Genomic DNA, 19,581 nt, shown 5'->3' with positions numbered 1-19,581 from the left:
GAAGTTTAATCCTCACGACCAAGGTTTTTGCCACCCTTAAACCCCTTAAACAAGGGTTTAGAATATATCCTTCTAGTTTAATGTTCCCACTTTGTTAGTAAGATCGACTTAATTGCAACTTTCAAACACTACCGATCACAGAGAAAATCTGTCGACAGATGGGCAAGGCGAAATCACAAGGGCCCTTAAGTCTACGAAACCTGAAATGGGGTACAAGTCTCGAGTCTAGGGAGAGTAAACCCTAAATCGATAATTGGATTTTCAAGTAGATAGGTAGGTACTTAATCGTAAAACCAAAGTGCATGGACCTCTATAAATTATAGTTACTTTAGTAAATATTACAAAACCACAGGTTCTCGCACATGGGCTGGTCTAACACGAAATCAAACATACTGACTGAAAGCAAAATGGGGACACGAACACATAATGCGCTCGAGGTAATAGGTGATCACAATTTGAATGAAATTAACCTTTACCAACCTACAGACAGAGGAACGTGACTGGAAACCTGACGACGAGGGAAGTAATTAACTGATTTACTCACACAATCAAATGTTTTCTCTCTAAGACACCCGTTAATGACTCTTCCCTGTTTACTCATTAAATGAAGAAATAATTCGTTTCATGCACGACACACTCGTTTACATTACTCGTTGAATGATTTCATTATGAAAATCTATTTAAATTACCCTGGATTTGGTGGCAAGTGCCACGTAGGTACGTAAATACATTTACGAGGGTATAATGCAATTTGGCGGGTTTGCGAGGCAAATTGCTCCTTGGCAGTTAAAACGAATCACGTAGCTCCGGATTATAAAATTGCGGTGAAATCTCGGCGTGGGATCAAAACGGATTCGCGACGAAATAAAGCACCCCGTACTTTAGCACGCACGACGCTAAAGGGTAAATTTAAATTGAAATCTTTCACGCCACCTCCCTTTTGTCTGGGCAAGAAAGGTTTCGTAGTTATTAGGCTCGGCTATGAATCAAATATTATAGCGCTCTACGCAAAACCGCTGAAGTTTTCGTGGACAGTGCTCGTGGCTTCTAAAACAAATATAATAAAGCTTTACACAACTGGAGTTTTCATGGACGGTTATTCAATTATTGGCATCTAAAATAAAACGCTCACCAGATTTTGCGTGGGTTGGACTTGATCTCGTTAAGACGAAAGTGGATGAACGCCCCGAAAACGGTTTTTTATACAAATGTAGTCCTCGTTTTCCTCGCTGGGGATAGATTTTTGAATTTTGAGCGCACGAATTCGCCGTTCGGAAGTCTGTGGAAAACGTCGTACCTAATGCTATTTTTGAATAAGGACGGCTAGTAATTTAAAAACTAGTGGTAATAACCACTCGTTTTCGATTCTGTTAGTAGAATTTAAATCGCTAGTAGTGGAGATATTATTGACCGAATTTCACGAAATCGAAAGACTGAGGTTCAAAAACCGGCCCTCTGGATATTAAAATTTCCAATAGTGTCAATATCCAGGGAGCAAAATGAGGACAAGGGTTGTATGAAGAATCGATCGCCCTATTAAGGCGGGCGCTACATTTAATCTTTGCCAAAATGAAAAGCGTAAGGCGTTCCCCTCTAAGTGGATATGGGTAAGTGTATTTCGCTTGAATTCTCACAGAAACAATTTTATTTCAGAATTCTTTTAAATGAACGACTTGATGGCGATTTCTCGTTATATATAGGAAGGGCACATAAGGAAAGATAAATGACATGAACTGTATTTCCGATTCTCTTCAACTTCGATATGTATGAATATCTCGTAGAAAATTTTATTTAAGTACTTTTTATAATTCAGTATACTGAGAAGGTATGTTGTCTACATGAATTTTTAATGATTAAAAATCACAAGACTCAAAAAATCGTTAGGTAATAATCAAAAATCAAGTCAAGCCTCCGTCCGCAATACAAAAATATTATGATACAGAATGTATTTTTGGAAACCCATGGTAAAAAGTGAAAATAATGACATATTTCTTAATAGCGTCCCTAATCTATGCCGTAACAATGCAGTTCATACTCATGTTTAAGACACTCTGTAGTATGTATCTATAAATCTACTATGATGAACACCTACGACTACGTACAGGTGTCGCCGGGTGCAAATGGCCCTGGGACTATCGCAGTGCAATGGCGACGTTAAAATGTCACACGTTTCAGCTATTTGTATTCTTAGTGCACAAGCGAGGCTTTTAGTTGGAGAATGCAGTAGAATATGACTTTTGTAAAACGGCAAACTGCATCCATTACTATTGATAGTTTACTAACGTTTGAATCAGATATTTTAAACGAGAAAACGTTGCGTGAATGTGAACTACCTACCGTTTATACCACCTATCTTTTGCGGGAATCTTTTCCTGAACAAGAACATCTATCAAAAGCTTTGTTGCGGAGGGCAGTAGGTATATTAAAAAGATTTTACGACAGTTTTAGCGGTTGGTCGTAAATAAAAGGTCGGTTGTAGCGTGTCACCCATACTGATTTAGTAGGGTGGTGAATTCTTTATTCGTAAATATTTAAAGAATTGTGTTTAAAAATAAAAATATTTGTATATAACGTTTTTGCCTAAAAAGAGCCTGTATCTATTTACCCCATTGTCGACAAAATTAAACTTTATAGAAATTGTTTTATTCAGACCTTCACGATTTTTACACATATTTAAAATTACAAACGGGACTTAATCTGCTCCAAGACCTCGGGGAAAATAACGTCCTTGAAACGTCGGGAGTATTAAGTCCCTTTTTTTTACTAGCCTATAATTGTGTCCCATTGCTGGGCAAAGGCCTCCCCTTTCTTCCGCCACCCATCACGATTTGCCGCCTTTGCCAAAAATGCGTCGAGGTCATCTCTGCCCCGGCTAATCATTAAGTCCTATTTATAATTTTAAATAGTGCATTATTGTCAACCGACAGTAAGTGTCCTTTCATTTGAAAATGGCACATTTACAAAAACAATTCAGTTAAACAGCCAAAGCAGTCTTAAAATACGTTAATTGTTATTCCTACACTTTGAATTATTCACGGGCTTTGAACGTAGATTTAAAGCACATTACGGGTGAGCTAAGTGCTTCCCGATCTGTTTGGTAAATAGCCAAAGAATACCTAGTTATGTAAAGTTTCCATATAAACCGGAACTTTTGTAATGTTTATGATCCCGGAGAGGAAATAATTCTAGGTCGAGTGAATTTATAGGAGTTTTGTGGTGTGATATTTAACAATGAAATGGAAAAGTACGATTCGTGCAGCTAGTAACTTTGTTTTAAGTTGATCTGACTTGGTAGTTGGTACGACTTATGACATAATTAATACATGTTGAAAGAAAAACAAAGTTAATGATGAGATGACGGGTGAAAGAGATGTATGGAAGAGGAAAACATGCTACGCTGCGCTGACCCTGACAGAGAAAAGGGCAAGCGAATCGTTCGATACAATTAAATAAATTACTAATTACATACTATATCAAATTATACAATAATAAAAAAAAACAAAATACCTACACGAAGCTGCTGTCTTCTTGGTCGGCGCTGATCTTCTATGTTAATCCAATTTCCACGTACTTACAAAAAACTAGTCCTCTCTCATTTTAAAACACTGTTGTATAAAGTAGTACCTACTTACTGAATGGAGAAGTATGTACCTACACCTACTCGTTTCAAACATTGTTTAGATATTACTGTGTTGCGGATATTGCTTCATGCCTGTTGCTATGCTCGGTGGGCCCTTGCGAGGCCGTAACGCCTTTCGGCTTCGTCACTCAAGACTTAGATATTAAATAGTAAGACACAACCGGCCTAGTTGAAATGATCGTTGACGCTAGACGCCGATTGAAACGCAGTCTGGCTCTGTCGCGCCAATATGGAAGAGCGATAGAGATACCTAATAGGTAGCTACGATATTAACCTGAGCGTTTGTGCATTTGGAGACGTACTACGTACCCTGATGACATTATTACTTACCATCAGGTGTGATCGTGGTCAAACATCTACCTAATCAAACTTTTTTAAAAATACCACATCTTATTATCATATTTCTGTTAAAATTTGTTTTGTCATATTTTTAGCTGTAGTGTAAATATTGCATGCACATAGGTGTTTTTATGCAAATAAATGTATAAATATGAATACCACGTGATGATGATGGTTGCCTTACCTGTAAGTAGGTACTGGCCAGGCGTGCGCGGCGCACGGCAGCCGCACATCCTGTCCGGCTAGCACTCGCCTGTTGCGAGGCTCCGGGCCCACGCGAGGCCTCACGAAGCCTTTGGGCTCCGTCACTATTACGTGACCTGTTAAAGAAATAATGTTTTTAATCGTAAAGTCGTATTAAGGAAAAGAACAGCCTAAAGGCATTTCTCCTTGAGAATCGTAGGTACCCAAGTACACGAACAAAATTTTGCCACTTTTTGCGTGATTGATATACATATTGGTACCAAATTTCAGCTTTCTTTTCTAGTGCTAACGGTCACTGAGATTATCCGCGGACGGCCGGACAGACATGGCGAAACTATAAGGGTTCCTAGTTGACTACGGAACCCTAAAAATGGCTTGCCGCTGACGGCCAATGACCTGTTAGTGAGGACCCTTTAAATTTTAAATATTATCTTGTCTAGAAGTTTTTTCTTCTGTGCTTACCGAAATACTGGCTGGTGTAGGTGGTCCCGGTGAGCCGGTCTCGGACGCGGCACCGGAACGCGTCCCGGCTGCCGGCTCGCACCGCGCTTATGTACAGCGAGCCGTCGTCTAACCTCTGGTAGCGGGGCTCTGTGAACACGAAGTTAGTCACAAAATCTTTCCTTTGATAAAAGAAAATAAGTCTATAAGGTATTTTTATCAGCAGGTGTACCGTAAAATACGTTCTGTCATACGGCGTATAAGTCCCTTAGCTAATGCGTTTTCACATTATCCGATCCGATATCGGATGTCGGACCGATATCCCATACATTACAGGCGCCATCTTGGTTTTTTCCATTGAAATCCTTCCGACTTCCGATATCGGATCGGATAATGTGAAAATGGACTGTCTCTTCTCTAACAGACTAACGTCATAATAAAACGGTAGACATCCGAGTTTAAAGTTTGGTAACTATCTAATACTTATGTGTGAGGAGGATAACTAGTCAATAGTACTATTCATAATTTAGTTTAATAAATAGTGTACCTAACTATTTCATGTTATTTTAATATCTCACAAAGAGATTTTATTAAGCGTACCAGGCAGGCTATCTAATCTTATTAAATGAGGTTAAATAAAAGAAGCAGGGTATAAATAAACACTAATTCCATTCTTAAATTAACATTATGAATAGCTTTATAACTCAGAAGGCACTACAAAACTATGTAAGTACAGTCTCAAGATTATTTACCTACTAATTTAATATTTATTGCCACTGCAAGATGAATCTTGAGGTTGTAATAATTTATATACTTTGGAAAACATCTTAGCTGCGATGTCTGCAAGGGAGCATCCCATGAGGGCTGTCAGCTTAAAGTCCGGGAAAGTCAGAGGTTTGAGTTTCCTCCTGCCATAATTTATGAGGAGTTCGAAGGAAATTGGACAGCTTATTATATTATGCATGTATAAATAGCCACCTAGTGGTACGCCCTTCACATTTAGTCTGTTTAAAGTATGATTAAGTTTTTTAGGAACTCGTACATTTTCTACTGGAAAACGAGTGTATGAAATGAAATCGCAAAAAATACACCTGTGCCCTCGTAGGTACCTACATAATACCACATTTACCAGAAAGTATACGATCTTTAAACTTTCAAAGATGAAACTTCATGAACAAAAGAAGGAAAAGAAAATAACAATTCCAGCGGTTTTCATTTTCACAAATGCGGTTTACGAGGCCTCTTGAGCCAAATGTCTAACAAAACTTTGTTAAACCAAATCCTCGAAAAGTATAAGGCGAGTAATAGTAATCATGTGCAAGGAATAAAGGTAGCCCTCAAGAAAAGTTATCACTACCACGGGACTCACAATGGACCCAATCAAGGAGAAGTAGGAGCAGTAAATAAAGTATCCGAGAGGCAATCCTTGAGCGAAAAGGCACGGAATGTGATCCAGTAGCAGCGTAAACAAATGAGACCTGTCAGACTCGCCGGCGGAAGTCTGGTATTACCTTTAAATAGAAAATGGAACTTTACCCGCTACTAAAGAGTTCGGAATCGAGTGCCTCCTTCGAACAGACAAACAATTCAATAAAGTATCGCTGTCTAACTGTCTAAGCTGAGCTTGATTCTAAAAACCTTATTTAGGGTTACCAAGCAACATGTCGGGACCAAGCAAATTGATTATACTTGTTTGTTTCAACTCCTAATATCATTAAAGAATGCCATACCCTTTTTGAATATTGAGACATCTGAGAACCCTCTTTGTGTTTCTTCATTTGTAATAAAGCACTTGATTGTATTTTATGCCTTATAAGATAGGTTTCATTCCTTCAGGTACAATAAAACTCTGCCTTTCTTGTCGATTGCGTCTAAAAGCCTCTACAGACGGATAAAAGTACACGATAAAATATAATTTAATCTGCTGCTAAATTATACACTTTTTTGTACTGAAATCAGGATTCGACGAAACAATATTACGTAGGTACGGTATTTATTAGGTACTATATTGGGCTGCAATCAATACAGTTAAAGCATACCTACCTACTTTGAAACACGCTAAACACTCTTTTGAATATTTCTGTCACTTTCAGGGTTACAGGTGGTTAAGAATAATAAATAGTTGATATTAACATAGTATTCGACATGTATTGTTGAAAAAATGTTATTAAAAACTTACTTTTTCAGTATAACTTTTGCAAATGTAATGAGAATTATGCACTTTGGGCTCATACGGATGCATTAAGGCAAATATGCCATTTTCGTTCACTCCGCCTAACTGCAGATTGCATACCAAAAGAGAAATGGCGACTATTTTCTTGCACTGAGCCGAAATATTCAGCTTTTTACATACTAGCGGTTATACACCTTTTACACTTGTCTTGGAAATCTACCTTAATATTCATTCATATTCAATTTGTTTTTGAACGCTTGGAAGAGTTACCCCAGTTAACACCTACATACCCAGCATTTCATTTTAGACCCGTGTATTTTTCTTCAGAAAATAAGATATTTACGCGATGAAAATGTAATTGCGTGTGTCGTCTCTCACTTGACAAGTATTTTGATGAGAAAAATCCAGTTTTCCTTCGAGGATTTTTGGCTACATTTACGAAACATACTTTCCTTCCATTTACCAGTTTAATTGGAGGGAAAACATATTTTGAGAGAGGTGAGAGATGTGGTTGTTACTTTCAAATGTATTCTGACTAAAAGCTTGCAGTAATTTTCCACCTAATTTTGGACACTAAGTACATCTAAGGGACGTCATAAGCAGGCACGGAATGGTCCGTCTTAATGCTTGGGTACTTAGACGAATGGCACAAACGCTCAAAAAACGCTCACGAAACGAAACTCTCGTAGATATCTATCTCTATCGCTCTTGCGTATTGGCGCGACAGAGCTTGACTACCTTTCGCGTTGTTTCGTTTTCGTTTCCTGGCCCGGTTTTCGTTGGCCTTGGTGCCGTAGCAGAATGGCATTTCTGCGAGCGTTCTGTGAGTATTTGTGCCATTCGGCTACGTATACCCAGGATATGTTAATTACAACATAACAACAACAACATACAATCACGCCTGTATCCCATAAAGGGGTAGGCAGAACACATGAAACTACTAAAGCTTCAGTGCCACTCTTGGCAAATAAGGGGTTGAAAGAAAACGAAACTGTGACATTGCAGTGACAGGTTGCCAGCCTCTCGCCTACGCCACAATTTAACCCGTATCCCATAGTCACCTTCTACGACACCCACGGGAAGAAAGGGGGTGGTGAAATTCTTAACCCGTCACCACACAGGTAATATTAATTATTAATATTACCTGTGTGGGTATGTTAATTATTGAATAGAAAATAGAATTTGAATACAAATCAAATAACCACATTAAATTTTAATATAGAATCTGTTACCTATGTTATGGCCATTAACTAATTGACAAGTATATTTAGGTAAGTAAGTAGGTATTCAGCACCATTTCGACCGTTAGGTACTTCTAGGTCACTAATTACTAACATGATATTACATTTTCTTATTTATTTTTAAATAAAACTATGCAGCCAAAGCTTTAAAAAGAAGTAAAGGAATTAGAAACAACAAAGCTAAACGTGGGTGTATGTTTTTTGTAAAAGACTCGCAGCCAAATTGAAATTAGATACCTACGTGGCGCCACTAAATGGTCTAACCAGATTTAATTATACTTTATTGGAATTCATAGCTCGGAGGCATACCTAATGTAATGTAGTTATGTCGTAGATCATACATTTATATACAACAAGCTTGCTAAATAACAAGCTTGTTCTCCAGGCAATGTGATTAGGCATTCTCCGTGGAATATATTCTTGTTATTTTTTGTTTGTATTTGAGTACTTATAATATTAGCAATTATTATGTAACGCACTTCTAATTTACTAAATCAACTTTCATTAACGTTATCTTAAAAATGATCTGGATCTATATGACGGTCAGATACACCGAAACACGGCTATCACTCACCAAGACAACTGAGTCCGTCCTCGCCGAGCCAGTGGGTGGCACTGGCACTGACTCGGTCCGCGCAGTGCGGGGGGACGATACAACGGAGCACTGCGGCGTTGCCAGCTCTCACTCACCTAGGTATTGGAAGACACTGAGTCCGTCCTCGCCGAGCCAGTCAGTAGAGCTGACTCGGTCCGCGCAGTGCGGGGGACGATACACCCGAGCATGTGGCATTGCCAGCTCTCACTCACCTAGGTATTGGAAGACACTGAGTCCGTCCTCGCCGAGCCAGTCGGTGGCACTGACTTGGTCCGCGCAGTACGGGGGGACGATACACCGGACCACGCGGCGTTGCCAGCTCTTATCCACCTAGGTATTGAAAGACACTGAGTCCGTCCTCGCCGAGCCAGTCGGTGGCACTGACTCGGTCCGCGCAGTGCGGGGGGACGATACAACGGAGCACTGCGGCGTTGCCAGCTCTCACTCACCTAGGTATTGGAAGACACTGAGTCCGTCCTCGCCGAGCCAGTCGGTGGCACTGACTCGGTCCGCGCAGTACGGGGGACGATACACCGGAGCACGCGGCGTTGCCAGCTCTCACTCACCTAGGTATTGGAAGACACTGAGTCCGTCCTCGCCGAGCCAGTCAGTAAAGCTGACTCGGTCCGCGCAGTGCGGGGGACGATACACCCGAGCACGTGGCATTGCCAGCTCTCACTCACCTAGGTATTGGAAGACACTGAGTCCGTCCTCGCCGAGCCAGTCAGTAGAGCTGACTCGGTCCGCGCAGTGCGGGGGGACGATACACCGGAGCACGCGGCGTTGCCAGCTCTCACTCACCTAGGTATTGGAAGACACTGAGTCCGTCCTCGCCGAGCCAGTCAGTAGAGCTGACTCGGTCCGCGCAGTGCGGGGGACGATACACCCGAGCACGTGGTATTGCCAGTTCTCACTCACCTAGGTATTGGAAGACACTGAGTCCGTCCTCGCCGAGCCAGTCAGTAGAGCTGACTCGGTCCGCGCAGTGCGGGGGGACGATACACCGGAGCACGCGGCGTTGCCAGCTCTCACTCACCTAGGTATTGGAAGACACTGAGTCCGTCCTCGCCGAGCCAGTCAGTAGAGCTGACTCGGTCCGCGCAGTGCGGGGGACGATACACCCGAGCACGTGGCATTGCCAGGTCTCACTCACCTAGGTATTGGAAGACACTGAGTCCGTCCTCGCCGAGCCAGTCGGTGGCACTGACTCGGTCCGCGCAGTACGGGGGGACGATACACCAGAGCACGCGGCGTTGCCAGCTCTCACTCACCTAGGTATTGGAAGACACTGAGTCCGTCCTCGCCGAGCCAGTCAGTAAAGCTGACTCGGTCCGCGCAGTGCGGGGGACGATACACCCGAGCACGTGGCATTGCCAGCTCTCACTCACCTAGGTATTGGAAGACACTGAGTCCGTCCTCGCCGAGCCAGTGGGTGGCACTGACTCGGTCCGCGCAGTGCGGGGGGACGATACAACGGAGCACTGCGGCGTTGCCAGCTCTCACTCACCTAGGTATTGGAAGACACTGAGTCCGTCCTCGCCGAGCCAGTCGGTGGCACTGACTCGGTCCGCGCAGTACGGGGGGACGATACACCGGAGCACGCGGCGTTGCCAGCTCTCACTCACCTAGGTATTCGAAGACACTGAGTCCGTCCTCGCCGAGCCAGTCAGTAGAGCTGACTCGGTCCGCGCAGTGCGGGGGGACGATACACCGGAGCACGCGGCGTTGCCAGCTCTCACTCACCTAGGTATTGGAAGACACTGAGCCCGTCCTCGCCGAGCCAGTCGGTGGCACTGACTCGGTCCGCGCAGTGCGGGGGGATGATACACCGGAGCACGCGGCGTTGCCAGCTATCACTCACCTAGGTATTCGAAGACACTGAGTCCGTCCTCGCCGAGCCAGTCAGTAGAGCTGACTCGGTCCGCGCAGTGCGGGGGGACGATACACCGGAGCACGCGGCGTTGCCAGCTCTCACTCACCTAGGTAGTGGAAGACACTGAGTCCGTCCTCGCCGAGCCAGTCGGTGGCACTGACTCGGTCCGCGCAGTACGGGGGGACGATACACCGGAGCACGCGGCGTTGCCAGCTCTCACTCACCTAGGTATTGGAAGACACTGAGTCCGTCCTCGCCGAGCCAGTCGGTGGCACTGACTCGGTCCGCGCAGTGCGGGGGACGATACACCGGAGCACGCGGCGTTGCCAGCTCTCACTCACCTAGGTATTGGAAGACACTGAGTCCGTCCTCGCCGAGCCAGTCGGTGGCACTGACTCGGTCCGCGCAGTGCGGGGGGACGATACACCGTAGCACTGCGGCGTTGCCAGCTCTCACTCACCTAGGTATTGGAAGACACTGAGTCCGTCCTCGCCGAGCCAGTCGGTGGCACTGACTCGGTCCGCGCAGTGCGGGGGGACGATACACCGTAGCACTGCGGCGTTGCCAGCCATCACGTACTCGTCTGGTACGCGGACTTCCCACGGTGTGCTTAGCACTGAAAAAAAAACTTTTTTTAATTTCATCGATCTAAAATGTACGGTATAGGTATACTACCTATATTAGTTGTAGGAAATATGCTTTTTTATTGTATAGACGGTTCCAATCATAGCTTGCTCCTGTCTAAAGTATTGTTCAATTCGATTCTGACCGAAAGGGCAACCCATACGTATGAAAAATATTTCGACAATAGTACGTCAAAGGAAGGCCGATTATCAAGTTCAGCGTGGTCGGTAAAATATAAATACAGAAACGTCCTTTAAAGGTTAATTATTATCCAATAGAAATAAATATTAACGACGATTGGAAAGCCTGTTATCATAGGTTGAGCGCGTGGGATGGCTATAAGAGTATTAATAGTTCACGCAACAGAGCATACTTAGTTGTTTTGTTCGTATAGTTAAATACTATTTAAAAATAGCTCTTTGAAGCAGTGTTCTATTCTAAGTTTGAATATAGGTACAATTTCTCATTAGGTCAAGGTATTAAGCAAGTCAATGATGAGATGACGGTTGGTGATGGAGATGTATGGAAGAGATGCTGCGCCAACCCCAAGTGACTTTCAAGAGAATGATGAATGATGAGTAAAGATCGTTATCAAGGTGCACTTTTCGTGGCAGATGGTACGGTTGGCAAAAAAAAACAAATACATTTAAATATTAACTTTGTTCTTAACTACAAAATAAATACTTACCTTTTTAGGATTACACCTCTACGGTACAAAGCCTTTTCCGACCAACTATATATTTTTAAAACAATATACGTCAAATGACATTAATTATGTATGCCATAAAAATACATTATGCGTAGTGTATATTATTTTAATCCAAATAATCAAATGCACTCTAAATACGATTAATTATTTAGAATTGTTATTCAAGTAGGTAGTTTAAGTCAAAAGCAGTGTACGGAGGAGTGTAATAAAGTGCACGAATAATCCCAGTATGGATATGATACACTACCTAGATTTTATAACAACCTTCCTGTAACTTCTGTCAACGTAGAAAGGTCATTTAGTTATTTAAAATGGATTTTTTCTAATTGACGTGAACTTCTGACAGCCAAATCTATTGAACAAATTTTAGTTATTTATTCAATGTAATTTGGATAAGTAATTATAAATGTGTATATATTTCATAATTTGTTAAATATATGTTTTAAATACTTGTAATCCATGAAACCCATGTAATCGGCTACGCTTCTACGAGCGGTGTACCCGACAGTCGGGTTCTTGGTAGCGAAAGTGTTTGATGAGATTATACTCGTAAACTATAAAATTATATGACAATGTATATTCGTAGAAAATTTAGATTTTTTTTTTTTTTTTTTTTTTTTTTTTTTTTTTATAAATATTATAGGACATTCTTACACAAATCGACTGAGGCCCACGGTAAGCTCAAGGAGGCTTGTGTTGTGGGTACTCAGACAACGATATATATAATATATAAATACTTATATACATAGAAAACATCCATGACTCAGGAACAAATATCTGTGCTCATCACACTAATAAATGCCCTTACCGGGATTCGAACCCGGGACCGCGGCGTAGCAGGCAGGGTCACTACCGACTGCGCCAGACCGGTCGTCACTGAATTATTTCAGCAGATTTATTTTTCTTTGTCATTACCTATTAAATAATGTTTGATTAATACTAAAACACGTGTGTGAAATACAGATTATGAGAGCACTCAAGGTCCACCCCCAAAAGGTTCCCTACTCAATTACTGAGCCACTTAGAAGGAAAGTCGCCGAGTCACTTATTTTATGTATAATTAATAAAAACATCGCCATACCAGGGGCGGCTCACTCCGCGATTCTATCGCCGCGCTACAAGTACATGCTGGCGGCCGCGAATTCGCGGCCTAATCAGGGGTGGCGCGCGTTCTCATAGAACGCACGTTCGCACTTTCTATTGTTACTTTACGTCGCGAGTTTTTTAAAGTTTTATATGCGATGTCCACGTGTGAATGGCTAATAATACTTAGTTAAATAGACATCATGAATAAAATAGGACAATCTTACACAGATTTACTATTGATTAAGTCCCACGGAAAAGTTCAATAAGGCTTGTGATGTTGGGACTTACACAAAAATATATAAATACTGTATATATACCCAGAAAGTACCCAAGACTGGAATATAATAGTGTAACATTTTATCTGAGTAATAATTGGTTTTAATAGGCAACCCTATCGTCCGACGCTGCGCACGTGCGGCTCGTTTCTTTGTTAGGATTTTGTAGGCATTTAAAAGGCGGCATTTCGTGAACATCAAAGCAGTGGGCCTTCTGTACTTGTACTATTATATATTCTGTGGCCATACTTCAATTTAAGTAATTAGCATAAGTTGTACCTATTAACATTTCAAATGCTTTTACGCTTATCAAACCTTTCTAGTAACCATGAGTAGAACTCATGATATTTACCTACATTGTATTTAGGTAAGTTACCACGCAAAATCCATCTTATGTAATAAACTGACAAGACTATTTTAGTACATATTCGTGAGACCAAGTTCGTTCACAGCATACGTTCGCGCAACCTCAATCTTAAGTTCACGTAATAAATAATGTACACCTAGTCGTGACGAGACTTGGAAACATGTTGTAGGTGAAACTACCTGTGAGTACTACCTTTAAGATGAAAGGTGACGACTGCTCCGAAATCGGTATTCCATACAAATGAATGGAAAAATAAATAAATATTAGGGACACCTTACACAGATCAACTTAGCCCCAAACTAAGGAAAGCTTTTACTATAGGTGCTAAGCGACGATATACATACTTAAAGAGATAAATACATACTTATACATACATACATACATACATACAATCACGCCTGTATCCCATAAAGGGGTAGGCAGAACACATGAAACTACTAAAGCTTCAGTGCCACTCCTGGCAAATAAGGGGTTGAAAGAAAACGAAACTGTGACATTGCAGTGACAGGTTGCCAGCCTCTCGCCCACGCCACAATTTAACCAAACCAAACCAATAACTACCAAACCAATTTTTATTTATTTTATTTTACATACTTATACTCCGTGTTTCACTTTTTTTTTATTTTATACTACGTCGGTGGCAAACAAGTATACGGCCCGCCTGATGTAAAGCGGTCACCGTAACCTATGGACGCCTGCAACTCAAACAGTGTCACATGCGCGTTGCCACCCCATTAGAAACTTGTACATTCCCTTTTGCTGTGTTAAGTACACAGTAAAAAGGAGTGTACAAGTTCTAAGGAGGGTTCGGGTTGCCGACGACTCAAAGGACAATAAACGGAACAAGTTAGTTCCGTAAGTCCTCCCGTCATCAGCACACCGCACCCTCGTTGAGCTCTAAACACTAAAAACCACTTAACACTAAAAACCTGAAAATAGTTTGTTCAGAATCGAGAGTAGAAACGATTGAGCTATATCTTGATGGGGGTAATATTTTTTGTTTAATTGGTATTATTAGCTATTTTTTACGTGCCCATTCTATTGTATTCGTAATGCGACATTGTGTATATCGCATTGCTAGAGGTTGCTTACCTTTTTCAGTATTTAGGGGTATTAATACTGGCTGGTTACTTGGACGATACTTTTTCCGCTACGAGTTTGACGTTGTTTGTCAGTTTAATCTTAATGTTTATCATAAGTCATAACAAATTGAACTCGTACCTAATTACAACCTTGTCATTTTGAATGTTGGGTTGAAATTTGTTGTGTTGTGTTATTTTTACCGCGATTACCTGTCCAATTTGAAGTTTACTATGACAAAGCTTTAAAGTGTTTTAGAGTGACATCTTAGCTGTCTATTGGTCAACCTTATGTCGTTGCAGTAACGTACACAAATAAATAGTTTTAAGGTTTATGATAGAAGTTAACAATTATTTTATTGAGCGTAGAGTTAAAAGTCGAGTAGAGCTGTACAGAAAATTATAAATTCAATTTAAAAAAAAAAGTAAACATCAGATTTAAATACGAATACTCTAGATTAGTTTAAAAAAATAAAAATCTGTTGGGGTGTCTGAGGTTTTGAGTGATACCGGAAACACGTTGTATATGTCGCAGGGATTTAGTCAAAGACGTTATATTATAATTTCACTAGTGAAATTTTAATTACACTGATTATTGTCAATAACGAAAGATTCGCATAATTTCACGGGCTTATTTCAGTGATATTGTAATGTCACTGGACCGCATAAGTGATATTATAATAAACCTAGGTTTATTATGAGTTATGTTTGTGGTGGGAGTCCCGCGTGATCTGATTGGTCCATAGAAGTAATCAGTCGCCATTTGTAGCTCAGTTGGTAACGAAAGCGGACCAATCAGCGATCGGTCTGACAATATCACGGCTTTCTCAAACCAGTGCTATTGTCAATTTATCACCGTCTTACAATTTCACTGTATCGGTCTAGTGAAATCATAATGTCACTGAAACTAGCCCGTTAAATTGTGAGAAATGCAAACGATTGACAATAATCAGTGTAATTAAAATTTCACTAGTGAAATTATAATATAACGTCTTTGACTAAATCCCTGCGACATATACATAGAAAACATCCATGACTCAAGAACAAATATCTGTGCTCATCACACAAATAAGTGCCCTTACCGGGATTCGAACCCAGGACCGCGGCATAGCAGGCAGGGTCACTACCGACTGAGCCAGACCAGTCGGAAAACATATATATTGTTACTGGCACAATCTACATTATGCAACTTAAGAGGGATTTGAAAACCTTTTTTAGATTAAATATCGAAAAAGTCTAAAATGTTCAGTAAAATGAAACATCAAACTGTGTAAAAATATTTTTCTTCCCTTCCTTCCTTCCTTTCTTTTTCTTCCGCTGCGCTAAATGAAGTTACCGCTTCCCGACTCCGTCGAACAAAAAAATAGTATGCACACCTTGGCCAGTATATAAGAAAGCCGCAGAGAGTAAATGATAAAGGCTCCGCCTCGGCTGGCAAATTACATATGATCTAATTCTGTAATGTTATATTGTAAGGTTTTTTTTTCAATAAATTATTATTATTCTTATTCTTAATGTCAATCAATGCCGAGGAAAACGACACATTTATCTAGACGGTCTCGAAATGTGACTTCCATTCCAATTCCAGTTCATATCCTAATCTATAAAATTGTAGTACTTATTAGGCACTGAATACCGTAACATTACAGTGGTCAAAATGTTTAATTCTGATTTAAGTTTTTTTTTCAAGAAAATGAGGACTACATACATTTGTATGGGGAAACGTTCATCAACTTTCCTCTTAAGCTGCTCCCGAGTCGATCTTAGATCGGAGTTTCAGAGCGTTTATAATCTGGTGACTTGATATACTCGTAAAGTGAAATGATTTGTTTATGAAAGGTGGCACGTAGCTAATTTCACTTACAGTACTTACAGTAAAGCAAAGTAATAGTTTTGAAGCGGACGATCAATATGTTTATACATTATAAAGGTCATTAAATTCAGTAGATTTTTTATTTGGTTACAGGTTACACAACTGTTAAGAAATTAATTGCGCGTTAATAAGATATCATCATCATCATCATCATCAGCCCTTTGCTGCTCATGCTGAGCATAGGCCTCTCTTCTAGTACCTACGCCACTTGTCCCAGTCTTGAGCTAGTCTCATCCAGTTGTGATTGTGACCCCCAATTTTCTCTCAAATTGGTAATAAGACAGCGTGTGACAATAGAAACTGACAATTTTGTGTCCATTTCTGGTTAGATAAGAAACTCATCGTCAATATTTATACTTGTTGGAAAATCAATTAATTGTTAGACAGACAGAGTATGCAATGCACACACAGGCCTACACACTTTCATACTAGCCCATAGAATAGATGTGATCGAAAAAAAAAATGCCTAGCAACTTTGTCACCCGTGAGTGTATATTTAAAGTAACACAAAAGTGAAGGTATAACTAGGGTACCTGCGTGCACGTGTATGGTTTTCAGACAGCACGGCGTTGTCCCCGACCCGCAGCCGGCACCGGTACGATGCGGCGTGCTCGTCCCGCCGGTACCGGGACGCGGGGAACGGCGGGAACACGAGCGAGCCGTTGGCGAGCACGTGCCGCAGTCCCGCGAGCGGTGTGGCCGGCGTGTTGTCTATGAGGAGCTAGTCCAGTAGCATGTTTCATGACAGTGACATTGACACGTGATGCTGACAATTTTATGTCCATTTGACACTGTTAACTACTTGTTGGACAAGCTATGCACGGCGTAGTGTCGGTGTCATGTGACAATGTGTCACCAACTCATCATGATGAAACATGCCACTGCTGTCACAGAAACATAAAAGTAATTTCTACGGTACCTGCGTGCACGTGTATGGTCCTCGACAGTACCGCGCTCTCCCCGACCCGTAGCCGACACCGATACGATGCGGCGTGCACGTCCCGCCGATACCGGGATGCGGGGAACGGCGGGAACACGAGCGAGCCATTGGCGAGCACGTGCCGCAGTCCCGCGAGCGGTGTGGCCGGCGTGTTGTCTATGAGGAGCCAGTCCAGCTGTCAAAGAAAAACGAATTTTTAAATCAGAACGAATGTCCCTTTATATGGGAAGTTGAAATCGGCTGAGTCTGCCGCGCGCATGCAGGTAAATATTTAAACAAGCTGTCATGAACAAGAAAACTTTTACTGTAGTCCTAGTTCACTTCAAGTTGCCTGACTGACGCCTTACCTATGCGGCTACGACAGACTTACAATGACTTCTATTACTTACATTTTGTAAATTACGAAAAAATATTGATTTAATTACTTAAGCTTCAACTAGACTATCAAGAGTAACCGGCATCGGAATTTTTTCGTAATTTACAAAATGTAAGTAATAGAAGTCATTGTAAGTCTGTCGTAGCCGCATAGGTAAGGCGTCAGTCAGCCAACTTGAAGTGAACTAGGACTACAGTACAAGTTTTCTTGTCTTCATGACAGGTTATTTAAATATTTGCCTACTTACTTTTCAGCTTTTATATTTACTTAGTTGGATGCATACCAGCCCAATATTTATCTTTAATAATAAAAGCCTTTAACTTTGGCACATTGTACGAGTAATTACTCAAGGGTAGCTGTAAAACTGAATTGAAGAATAAATTTTGAACTTTTTCAAAATTCTTTTTAAGCCCGGCTAGAGTGATGTCCAAGATTATTATAAGTAATGTAAGGTGCATTACCTACTGTGTAAAACGAAACGTATTGAATGAAAGAGACAGCATGCTTGAATACTAGAGTGATGTCTGAACAAGATTATTATAAGTATAGCTGAACCATTATGGCTTTCAATTTTTACAGTTCGCATACTTGCACTAGATAGCGTTTGTATAATAAAATGAAAACCTTTTTCAGGATTATATTTGCCATTCATTTTCGTAATATTACTCGTTTGAATTTATATTTTTACGCACGTAAGATAATACGATTGCTTTTTTAATCTGCTGAAGTATTAACTTCTCCAGACATAAATTATAATTATCTATAAGTACGTCTGCTAACGATGTTGTTTTAAAAGTCCCGAAATATAGAGCTTTCTATTTTATTTTTGATATCAGTAATAATATTTTATTGTATGGATGGAATGTGTGAACAATGATATGAGAGTGAAAGGTGTTAGTATGGAAATGACGGCTGATAGAGAGGAATGGAGGAAAAAGATTTGCTGCGCCAACCTCAAATAATGGGAAAGGGCGAGGAAAAAATTATGATATAATAATATTTATTTATCTACGATAATTTTAATACTATAACATCGACCTTCAAATTTTCGGTATAAAAAGCCAACTGTTGAGTTGTTGCGGTATCCGCGACAGCTAATACGCTATACGCGAAATTTATAGCGCTCAGGGGGGTTTTCGGAACGCCGTTCAGTTCCCCGTTGCGTCCTTTACGTGCAGCGGCGTGTTATCAACTTTTATTTATACGCACGTAAACAGTAAACACGAGCGAGCTTGTACAATGTGGAACATGAAAATGAAAGGATACTTATATGTATAATGTAATACTTTATTATAAAAAATTACATAATAAATAGGTACTATTAATGTAATGGAATGCCGAATGCTGAATGGGAAAGCCGTGGAATATTTTAAGACTACTGGGTTTAATTTTTAATTCTATAATGCAGTAACATGTAAATAATCTGTGCTATACGATAAATAATAATGTAGATTTTTTTGTGAGAGAGCTATTAACAGTTTGGAATAAGTCGATTAGTTTGTCCATACAGTTGGCCCGACGCGACGCTAATAGTCAATAGGTATCAATTTTGCTTAATAGTCAATGGTTAAGAACTAATAACATCTATTCCATATATTGTTTAGGTAAGTACTTATTTTGTAGGCCTATTGAAGTATTTGAACATATACTATAATAGCATGTCAAGCATATGGTAATGGAAAATCTGGAAATCTATCTTTGTAATCATTATGAAACTCAGTTATACTTAAATAATTTACTAAAAAA

The 19,581-nt window shown here is 40.7% G+C and overlaps 1 protein-coding gene across 1 annotated transcript in view; it reads right to left on the bottom strand.

The window, feature by feature from the left end:
* Positions 1–19,581, bottom strand: part of LOC125235039 (Down syndrome cell adhesion molecule-like protein Dscam2) — a 331,791-nt gene that overhangs the window by 91,469 nt on the left and 220,741 nt on the right. Inside the window, 4 exon segments of the mRNA XM_048141502.1 lie at positions 4,164–4,299; positions 4,646–4,774; positions 10,967–11,122; positions 17,439–17,634. Of these exon segments, the coding sequence (XP_047997459.1) occupies positions 4,164–4,299; positions 4,646–4,774; positions 10,967–11,122; positions 17,439–17,634 (617 nt within the window).

The sequence above is a fragment of the Leguminivora glycinivorella genome, chromosome 16, assembly GCF_023078275.1.
Source record: "Leguminivora glycinivorella isolate SPB_JAAS2020 chromosome 16, LegGlyc_1.1, whole genome shotgun sequence".
In the NCBI taxonomy this organism is placed as follows: domain Eukaryota; kingdom Metazoa; phylum Arthropoda; class Insecta; order Lepidoptera; family Tortricidae; genus Leguminivora; species Leguminivora glycinivorella.
The sequence above is the reverse complement of the archived record's forward strand: the minus strand, read 5'-3'. Positions and strand labels throughout refer to the sequence as shown.